This window comes from Gymnogyps californianus, chromosome 2 (genome assembly GCF_018139145.2).
Source record: "Gymnogyps californianus isolate 813 chromosome 2, ASM1813914v2, whole genome shotgun sequence".
Taxonomy (NCBI): Eukaryota; Metazoa; Chordata; class Aves; order Accipitriformes; family Cathartidae; genus Gymnogyps; species Gymnogyps californianus.
This window is the reverse complement of record NC_059472.1, coordinates 27950130-27961355: the sequence shown is the minus strand read 5'-3', so window position 1 is coordinate 27961355 and position 11226 is coordinate 27950130. Positions and strand designations below refer to the sequence as shown.

At 38.1% G+C, this 11226-nt stretch overlaps 1 protein-coding gene across 1 annotated transcript in view; it reads right to left on the bottom strand.

The window, feature by feature from the left end:
• Positions 1–7812: 7812 nt before the first annotated feature.
• The window catches only part of NBN (nibrin), a 32695-nt gene continuing 29281 nt past the window's right edge, over positions 7813–11226 (bottom strand). Inside the window, exon 16 of the mRNA XM_050892333.1 lies at positions 7813–8101. Within this exon, the coding sequence (XP_050748290.1) occupies positions 8071–8101 (31 nt within the window). The 3' untranslated portion in view covers positions 7813–8070. The remainder of the gene's footprint in view (positions 8102–11226) is intronic.

The following is an 11226-nucleotide window of genomic DNA, read 5'->3' as shown; positions in this document are numbered from 1 at the left end:
GTAGATACCTATATGCAATAAATGCCTGTTTTCTGTGCCTACTGAATTACGGGGTTCTGTGGCTACTGCAGGCCTTTATGCATCTGAGTAAGTTACTCAGACTTTGGACATAGAAGTTGTAAAGTGTGCAAGGGTTAAAATGCCTGTATTTTCAATGGAAGTCTGAAGTAATTTATGAAATGATGCTACTACTACTACTAAATCTTAGTTTAGAGCCAACTTAATAGCATAAAAATAAACACAAATAAAGCAACATTTATATTAATTTCCGCATTGCCTACATGGTTGGATTTAACCATACACTGTCAATACTAGTTAAGATACTTTTTTATACTGATATTTGAGCTGGTTTTAATTATGCTAAATTCTAGGCTTATTTTCTTCATAATTGAATTGAGATTCTATAATTTGCCTTCTTTGGCAGAAACTGTGTATATATAAATTTATCCTAAACCTGTGATACCTAATAATTTTAACTGAGAATCAATGTTATAAGCGCTAAATACTTGATTATAGAACTTTATTGCAGTTAATATATTGGGAATACATCTGCACTGCTTCAGTTTTGTGTCAATATAAATGTCCAAATACAACATATCATGGCATGTTACTGCTTTTTCATTTGTCATGTGAAACATTTAAAATGCCAACAAAACAAAGGAAACAATTTACTTAAACAGTTATTTTGCAAAAAGGGCAAAAAAGCTTCAAACAGCCAAATCTGTAGCCTCAGCTGCTGCAGCTACTTACAAGCGGTGTGTGTTGTAGTGACAAATTTGTAGCAGAGATTTTTGTCCTGTTATTATACAGATATCTTTCACTGCAGTATTACAGCACCTTGAGGTTTAACTGCTTCTTTTTTTTATCAGTCATCTTGCCAGTATTTTTGAGATAAAAAATTGCACGTGAGACCCCTTGGGCAGAGAAATTTTCTCAGTGGTCATCCTTATTAAGCCAGTATAAAAATATCTTTTTCAACCAAAGCTTTACTAAAATGTCATCCTGTTTCTTCTAGGAATTGCTAGGTTTAAAGTTGTAGCTGGACTTTCTCACTTTGGGGTTTCTGATTTTGAGAGAAATTTCTGTTTCTCTCCTCTTTGGTATTTGAAAGAATAAGAGATGTAAAAATTCAAGCTTTGCCTTAGGATAGTTTTACATAAAGTATTGTATCATACTTACTGCATTTATTGTGGATTAGATGTTGGCACTGAATAGTTGTCTTTTGGGGAAATACTTTGTTTCTCAGATTTAAAAAAAAATACCATTTGAATTTCCTGTATGCTGTAATAGTTCCCAGAAGGGAAACAGTTTGCTTCTTTCAGCTCTTCTTTCAGTGAGAAAGATAAGCTTTTAAACATCACACATCTAAGGATGCTTACTACTTAAGCTTTATTACTAAAATACAGACAGGAAAAATATAATTTTTAGCTAAAGGAATTTAATTTGGATTTATAGAATTTGTAAAGGTATGTTAACCCATAGTGTGTATTTTCTAATAGGCTAGTGGGAAAATGTCTCTTACATTTGGGTTTGGTTCTTAATGCTCAATGTGTCTCCTAGCTAAATTACTGCTAAGATTATTTTAAGTAGTATCCAGCTGTTGAACTGGGACTAAGATTTGTCATAGTAGGTTTCCCTAACAATCTGCCTCATGATTATTTAACAATAGGTGCTTGTTAATGAAGGCACCTGATGAGGCGGTGGGAAACGGCATAGCCTTTCTTTTGGTTTCCAGCAGATGACTGACTTCTGCTGAAAACATTTTTCACAGAAGAGTAAGGCTAAGTTTTACCCTGGTGAGTAAATGCAGAAATCCTTTCTGCAAGTAATCCAGAGAGAGTGGTGACAATTACATTGGATTCTTCTCTCAGGAAAATGCATTGCCTTGGGCTAGCAGCCTGGCCTTGCCAGTGGATGCATGGAAAGAGTATAGCTCCCAGAAACAGCACCTATACATTGAGTAAGGGACACCAAAGCGCATCCCAGAGCTGTAGGTCCCTAGTCCTCAGCACTTAGGGAACTGTTGGGGTATACTGTATTTTCCTTCTGGCCTGGTGAGAGTAGGCACCTTTTTTTTAATGGTTGATTTCAGAGAGTGATGGTTGCATAATGAAAAATACTAATTTTGTAGGAGGAGGTGGCTGTAGCTTCTTTCTCTCACAGCTCAAGAACTGTGAAAAGGCGGTTAGAGCCAGAAATCCAGAATACTTATTCAAAGCTGGAGGAAATTAAGACCCAAACTTTGAGGCAGGCCTGACCTGCATATCCAGTTGAAAGGAAGAAAAGGCCATTTTTAGGCCAACTGCTCTGCAGAGAGAAAGAAAGGGTTTAAAATTTGCAGACTTCTAGTGAGTCCTCACTGATAACAAGCAATGATCAGTGAGGAACGATGGGAGGAAAGCAGCAAAGAATCTGAGCAATACGAACTGCAAACCTATAGGTGCTGAAGTGAATCCATGCAGTGTTGCTAGGCTGGTGCTCTCCCATCCTCTTGTGTCAAGATCTGCATACTGTAACTTTAGAGCTCTGTGCTGGAGCTGTTAGTCTAACATTGCCATGTATTTTTAATTGGCTATTAACTGAATTTACACTTAAGTACAACACATATGTATGAACTAGAAGCGATTGTATTTGCTCCAGAAGCTGTAGGACTGGATCAGTAAGGTGGTGTGCCAAGAGATGAGACTTGGTTGCTCTGGTACCGTACTTTCTACTTCTGAGAAAGCAAGCAGGTATTTTCATGTAATAGCGGAATCTGTGCAGTAACAGTGCTAGCTCCCAAACATTTCTGAACAGCAAGAGGTAGCACACGTATGCCTTAAAGGCAGCTGATTATTCGATTTTATTATCATCCATACAGTAATGATTCATTTTGAAGAAGTTATGGAACAAAAAACGCTAAAAGGTTTATACTGTTACATTTTAATTTAGATAATATTTTAGAACCTTACAATAACAATGTTCCGTCATCATTTTGGATTATTTTTTGAGATGAGAGCAAGATGGGAGCACCGTACCTCAACAGATGTGAGAGCTTTTTGGACATTTACTTCCCCCTTGTCCCCGTGCCCAACTTGGAAGAAAAGTCATGCTTGCTTTGAAATAACCATAATACCAGATTCTATTCAGCAGAAACAATGGAAACTGAAATATTCTTTGACAGAGAAAGGAAGGCTTTGGTGACATTAGGGGTACAAATTTGAAGCAAGGATATTGAAGTATGAACAGCTCTTTTTCTGAAAAAGACGGTATTTTGGGGAATATGGTACACTTAAGGTGTTTCAGTTTAGCTCATTTTTGAAGCTTGAATTACACAAGGAATTGTGAGGTCCAGCATGAATTTGGTGTAAGGAACAAGGATTGTGAGGAAAAAAAGGATTTATAGTATAATTTAGTAATTGTAGTGAAGCTAAGCACTGTTTTAAAGATGGTTTTGTCTTTGCGGACACTAGAACATTTCAGCTCAAGCAAGCCCTGAACTTGAGTTTACATTACACCTGTCTGCATGCTAGCCGATTTTCTAACAACGATAATTTTGTACTTACAGGGCATATTAAGCCAACTCTTAAAACCTAGTGGTCATCAGTAGTCATCAAAACCAGGAAAAAAAAAAAACCCTTCATATTCTTAGCTCTCCTGTCCTTTTGAAATGACTTGTTCTGGAGACGAAGTTAATTTAATTTGCACTTTCCTCCTCCATCTCTTTATTCTGAGATTACTGGCAATGTGTAAGTATCAGCCTACACTGGAAGCTTCGATAAACTAAAATTCAGTTTCATGTTCCTGGACACCCTCTGTAGACTTACATGCCAGCACAAAGAAAATGAACAGGTTTGTTACGTATTCACAAAGTATTATGGAATCCTGGCATTTTTAGGTTCTTTTTTAACTAGGTGTATAAAGAAAAAAAATAGTTGTCCACAAATACAAAGTCAGAGACAAGGCAATCAAAGAGATTTGATACAGTTCCAGGGGATACTCTGAGGAGAGGGAAATGGTTCATTTTTCATCAGTTTTGATTCTAGGACCAGCTTCTATGTGAACACTGAGTTACTGCTGTTCAAGAACTGATCCTGCTACCTTACATCTACCTGGCACAATTTGGAAAGTCAATACTCTGATCTTGCCTGTTTCTCTGTTAGGTCTGGTATGCTGGTTGTGGAATTCCAGTTCTAAGTGAGATAAAGGCATATGTTCATCTACTTACATGTTTGTTCACACACATGATACACCTGAACTTGGAGATACTATGTAAATGTCATTTCCATGTGTCATGCCTGAGTTTTCTGCTTTTGCTGGAGTATGCTTGGGTCATACCCTTTTTTTTCAGATGAGCAATGTAAACATGTACAGAACATCTGCTGTCAGCTGAAATATATTCTTCTGAGCTACAAGCAACTTGTGAGCAAAACCTCAGCTTTGATTAGATGATAAACCTACCTGAGGTTTGCATGCCAAGCTTGTTTTATCTTCATGTGTGAAAACTGATGACAGAGTGAAGGCTAAAGGAGTAATATTAAAACAGTTTCACCTAGAAGCCAATTATTTTGGTTTGGAGAAGTGGGGAACTCTTAAGTCAGAGGAAAAAAACAAACTGAGGAGGAAGAGGCATTCAGAGAGCTGTAGTGTTCAGAAAGAGGGCAAAGGTGTTGGTTTGCCTGGATCTGGTGCTGTAGCCAATCCTTGAGAGAGATTCTGATGGTCAAAGCTGGGGCAGAGCAGCATGGGCAGAGTGCTAAAGCAAGTGGCAGGGAAAGTTGCTAGTTAGGGAGATCTGACTTTGTCTAGCATTTTTATAACTATCTCACTGGAATGTGGTGATGGTGGTTATCAAAATATTGTAAGAGGAAGAGTGAGGAATAACAGTAAGGAAGACAGTTCAGGTTTTGCCACGTTTGGCTTAAGTTCTAAGGAGATACCAGAACACAATCAGAATTTGAATCAAACACCAGGTGTGGCCAAATGTGACTGAGGATAGATTCAAGAAATGGAACAGAGCAAGAGAAGGGCTAGTTTTATGGGAGAGGGAGAAAAGACAGGGTAAGAATAAGGACTGAGAAATCACCTGTACAAAATGGATTGGTAATAGGAGAGCTGGGAGGGGGTTGGAGGTAGGTCTATAGCAGAGACGCTAGCTACTGTCTCGGTTATGAACTGATGTTTGATGGTAAACGTGGAATAGAGGCTCTCGGACACATGAGGAATGGAGGTGATGAAGGGGGTTTAGCACTGGAGGAAGTCGATGGGGAGGTTGGTGGACGGAGGAAACTGAGGCTGACTGCAAACACACTTTCAGCATATAGGAACTGAGGAGAGGCATATAGGAGCATATAGGAGAGGCCAGCCCTGCTGCACGAGCCCCCCCATTCTCAGAGAAGATGGGGAGTAAGGGTATGAGAAAAAGGGGCAGACTCAGAGATGTGAATGGACAGAAATAGAAAAAAAATTCAACAGTGAGAATATCTTGGTAGTCTTGCCAAAAAAGGCAGTGGCTTCCCCAACTGATGTAGGAAAGACGCAAGTCAGCTGAAACTGGTGTGAGTTAAACTGAAAATTAAGCATGTTGTTCCTGCAGGGATACAGCACCCATCCTCTATTTTAGCGGTGCATGGAGTAATTCAATCTGCTCTAAACTGTGTTCAGCTAAGCTGCTGAATGCAAGACTGTATTTTAAAAGCCTTGCTAATAAAAAGTATATTTAGTTTATGTATTGTGTGCATCTCCTTCCTGTGAACAGTGTGAACAAAGATTAATACAGGCTATAAAAACAATCCCAACAAACCGTCAAACAAACTTTGCATTACACAGAAAAATGCAAGAAACAAGATCTGAAGATAAGTTTCTGCTTAGATGTATTTTTAGGTGAAGAGCATCATTTTGTCAAAAAGGTGGGTATGCTTGCAGATTGTGGTTTGAGGCAGATAAGAGAAACCTTAGATGGCATGTCTGAGTTACTGAACTTTTTTTAACCTTCTAAAGAAAATCAACACTACACAAGTTCTCTCAGAAACTGGTGAACTGAATGTTGAAACCACAGGGCACAAGCCCCACAGAATGAAAATGGAGCACACAGCAAAAGTTCCAAACTGCAGAATGCAAAGTTAATTGCCCTTGCTTGAGCTCACAGCTTTTCCTTTACCTATAAAACTGTCTTTATCTCAATCCATGAGTTTTCCCACTTTCACCCTTCTGATTCTCCTCCCCCATCCTGCTGGGGGGGGGGGGGGGAGCAAGTGAGCAGCTGCACGGGGCTTAGCTGCCTACTGGGGTTAGCCCACAACAGTATGTTTTCTAAAATAAAGGAAACATCAGGTCGAGTTAATGTAATAGTTCCAGGGGTAAGGCAAATACTGATCTAATTTATTGGATGTTCAGGCTCCCAAGACTTGGATCATGTAATCATGTCCTTTATCATCTACCTCAGAAACTTCATTAACAGAAGGCCCAAACCAGTAAGCCAACAAGCATGTTTCCTCTAATGTCTGGAGCTGAAAATCAGGACAAAATTAAGCTAAAACAGAAGGAAAGCTTCAGTATTATGAATAGAATTTGTTACGCTTCAATATTATGAATAGGATTTGTTACATGAATTTGGAATTACAATTCAAGCCATGGGTAAGGGGTAGAGGTTTAGGTGTCTAAGCTTCTTTTTTAATGCAAGCATAACTTCATGTCGAAAGAGCAAAAGGCTCAGGGTCACTCATCTACAGGCTTCTCATCAACCAGACAGCAGATGCAACTGAATTAGAAACCAAACTATCACCTATTAGGCACCCTCAGGTTGGACCCAAAACAGGAACATACACTGGCTATATCTTTAGCGAAGTGCTGATCCTCACTTTTATTTTTTTTTCTCAGCAGAACTGTGGAAATCCCCACAATGCCCTCCCCTCTTGAGAGCACACAGCTGCCTGTGAAAGACTGCAAAGAAATCTATGATGTTGGAAGTGTTGATACAGAGAAGACATCTCAAACAAGATCTATAAAATCTTATTTTGGGGGTGGGGTCCCCCCTCCCACTTGACTCCCAGAAACTATCAAATTCAGTCTTCTCCCCCTCTAACTTGAATCTCATTACAAATAAAAACAATTACAGGATATGAGACATCATTATGTCAGAATTTACACTTCTGAGGAATGTACAAGGTTATTTCTCATTTAACTACAGGAAAGTACACAGACTCTCATAATCTGATGGTTCTCATCATGCATCTTTTGGGCTTTCCGTATACATCTTTTGTTCTTAAACAGCCAAACATAGCTCTCTTCTATTTGCAAAGGAAAGGAAATATGCAGAGAAAGAAACTGCACTTGCCTCTCTCTCCCTTCCCAAGAAACCAAAATTAAAATGCTTGTTGCTGCTGCAAAATTTTTTGGTATCTTTTTCTGAGTTTATAAGAGTGTTTCTAGTCTAACTGTAGGCTGTTCAAACAAATATTGAAGATTTGAAGACATAATAGGGCAAAAATCACTGAATTTTAGAAATTAAGCATTTGTTTCAAATCTGCCTTCGCACAAAATTGGTGGCTGGCTAAAAATAATTTGATGTCACCGACTTCAAAAATAGGAAGAAGCTTGACCTTATCAATATTAAATACTTCTTGTTTACTCAGATACAAATTTAAAGTTTGGTCTAACTTATTTATGAAGTCTTCAAAAACCTCCACCTCAAGACAAAATTGACAATATACGAAAAACCTAATTAACAAAGCCTTTCTAAAAGCCTCTAAAAAAGCCTAATGCTAACTTCCTTTTTTTCCCAAAATAGTACTGATAAGCAAACATTAGAAATAAACAGCCTAAAATGAAATCCTAAGTATCTATGGTATTTTAATGAGCATTACTCTGAAGCAAATAATGTTAAGGTCTTGAAAACATGCAATCTGTAAGTACCAAGCAGCGAAAGAAACTCTTCTTTTTCTTTAATAAAAGCAAGACTTAAAAACAAGTCTTACAATAATAGATAGCTCAAATGGTCATACGTAGGTATATATTACACACTGTAACCAGCAAACCTAAGGAACAGAAAGCCGATTTTGCCAGAGAATCACTGTAAATTCAGGTCACAATTTATCTTCTCCTTTTCACATTAGGATCGTATCTGCAACAAAAAAGAAAATTTGTTACAAATAAGTAAAACTTAATGATATTCAAACTTAACAATGTGATGTAAATAGCTTTATTATATATTCATAACAAGGGATTGGTCAGTGTTCAGTCCTTTCCCTGACTGCACTTCTATAATTACCTACAGTTGCTACAATTTGACTGAAGGATGCATAAGCTAGAACCTGTGCATGAACTAGAGATAACCTTTACTAAAATTTTCACTGACTTCCTAGCTAATTAAAATCTTTCTGATGCATGAACAAGTTTCTCTGAGCCTTTAATGTCCCAACATTAAGTTCTTTACTAAAAAAACCAAACACACACACACAAAAGGGGAGGGAGGGGAAAGGGGCACTGTATATTAACAGCCATGTACAACATTTGGCCACAACTCATTCAGACAAAACCTTTCTGCTGCTTCCTACTCCCACATAAAGCAGTTCCTTGCCTTACCTTCCCCTTTATACAGCTTCTGATTGATTTTTAGTAACTTAGATCTACTTTCTGGATATACTAAATAGTTACCTGATTTACTGCAATATGCTTATACTTTGCCTCTGCTTGACACTGCTATCCCTTGGCCTTCTCTTTCTCTCCATTTGTGCTTCACCTCCCAAAATCCTGTGTCACTTCTTTGAAATTCTGATGTGTTTTGTATTCGTGCATGAATAACTTATGGACACAACTGAATGATCAGGCAGTTTTACTTCCACTAATTCTGCTCTCATTCATCAAGAATTTTTTTGCTTAGACAGGAAAATGTGACAACTTGTGAGCCAAATTACATCACCACATAACTAGAAAGGTATTAGAAGTCACTGCTGCTGCTATACAACTCAGACTTCTGGCAAAAATGAAATGTGTACCCTTTGAAAGAAACACTCTACTATTAACTGTTAATTAACAGAGCAAGCTGTTAATGCAGTAAGATTTTCTGAATGGCTCTTACACATGTTGATATGTGGTATCATGTTTCTTTGATAGTGATTTGGACAAAAACATCCTTCTTCACCATACACATTTTTCTACCTAAATGCACAAATTTTAGTGTTAGTCAAATGCATGGCAGGTGAGAAGTCAAACAGTGGTTGCTTGCTTCTTCACACAAAAAGTAAGAAAATAATGAAGCCTTTGCTAAACAAAATGAGATCCTTATATTAAATCTTGAAGCATTTCTTTGAATTTATTGCTATAGCACTGTAACACATTAGTTCTAACATTTAAGTATGTCCTGGACACCAAATCCTATTTTTGGGGGGGGGGGGGGGAGGGGGGGGGGCGGGGAAGGAGAGGGGGGAAAGATAAGCAGATAGGAGAAGGGGATGATACATGATGGAAACCTGCCATCAGGACAGCAACAGCTTCAACCCTGTCTGTGACTGTCTATGGAGATGCCAACACTGACAGTCATGAACATCTTTTTGTGTAATCTCCCTCACCTCCAGCCATTTTCCATGTTAAATGAAGCCTGGATGAGGTTTTCCAGACAGAAAGAAATCTAGCAACATTATCAAAGAAAGGAAACTGTACAGTGCCTGTGGCCTGAAATGGAAAAAGGACTACAGAGATTCCACTACAGTGAGTGAATGCACAAAGAAACAAAAGACCTTTCTGGGAACAGGGAGCAAGGATACAAAGGGCTATTACTGAACATAATCCATTTATCTGTAGTCTTAGCAGATAGTAGGATATGCCTTGCCTTGCCTTCCCTTCCTCCTCTATGTCAGTATGTACTCAGTAGCAGCTGAGGGCACAGTTTTTCTTTCTAGCTCATCTTTACCTTGGAGTACCTCATGACTCTTTCTAATGGCATCTTCAAATGCAATTTTCATGGGAAACTGCAGCTGTTAACATTAGCATTACGCCAAGTAGTTTTACTCAGGATTAAGGACAAAATTAGAAGTAGATTACAAACTGCTGAATGTTAAATTGTGTGTTTTAATATTTTTGACTGTGGAAACTTCTGTAAGTACAACTATCCTAAATAAATTGGAGCTGAGGTAAAAACTTTTCTAAGCATGAATGCATGCGAATTATCTAAGTTTCCACTGCTGTGTTTTGAAACGCTAAAATTAATCAAGATATTTTGAACCAGTTAATATTCCAGCACAGCAATCAAGCTGCACCATGTTTTTATAAATGTCTTCATAACTGACATATATTTAAAGGCTGTATTGCAGATGTAAAGACTGGATAAAGTGGCAAACTTGGCTTAGAACTTTTTTTAATTAGAAAGTGGTTATAAATCATTAAATTAGGATTACAGTTGAAAGTAACCGGACAGGAAATCAACTGAGTAGGATGACTCTCCCTTTCAAAAGAGAGATTAGGGAAAGTGGTAGACAACTGAAGTGAGGGTTATTGAAAGAAAACTGCTGAAACAGACTGTGGTTTAGAGGCAAATGTAATGAGTTATGGCAAAGAGCAATGGCAAACACCCAAGGTGAACCTGGACCTACCGAAGAAATCTCTCAAACTCCTGTGACATAAGCACTGATTAAGACAGAATTAATGACTCTACTATGCTGTCAAGAGCATAGAATGATAGGTGTAAAAATGCCTCCTCTCCTCAATCTGAAAACTGGAAAGGTGGTAAGGCATTGAGGGAGTTTCTAACAAGTAAAAAAAAGGTAGGAGCTCTTTCATTGTGAATGGGTTTGAAAGCAGCTTAAGGTCTCAAAGATAAGGGACACAGTGGGGCTATACTGAAGGATTTACTGAGGGGTGGTTTTTTTTAATTTTTGTTTTAAATTCTGGGAATCATTACTTCAAAGATCAAAAAAAAAAGAAAGCAGTCCTGCCAATCACTTTTTCACAGAACTAGTATTCTGTTGCTTTAGCTCCCTCAAGTGACTCAGCACAGGGACAAACAAGTGCCATGGCCAGAATGAAAAAGTGGCAGACCCCATCACTTTTTCTTCACAGTTCAGATGACTGACTTAATTGTAAGATCAAAACACTTCATTAGGCTCTAGCAAACACTAATGGTGGAAAGCCTGACCCCAGAATCTCTCCCAGCCTTTGTGAACAATCAAGCTTGTGCACATGAGCCAGGAAATAGCAACATTTTTGTCTGAGAATGTTCTTATTAAAAGATTGTAGCAAGTCTGAATGAAA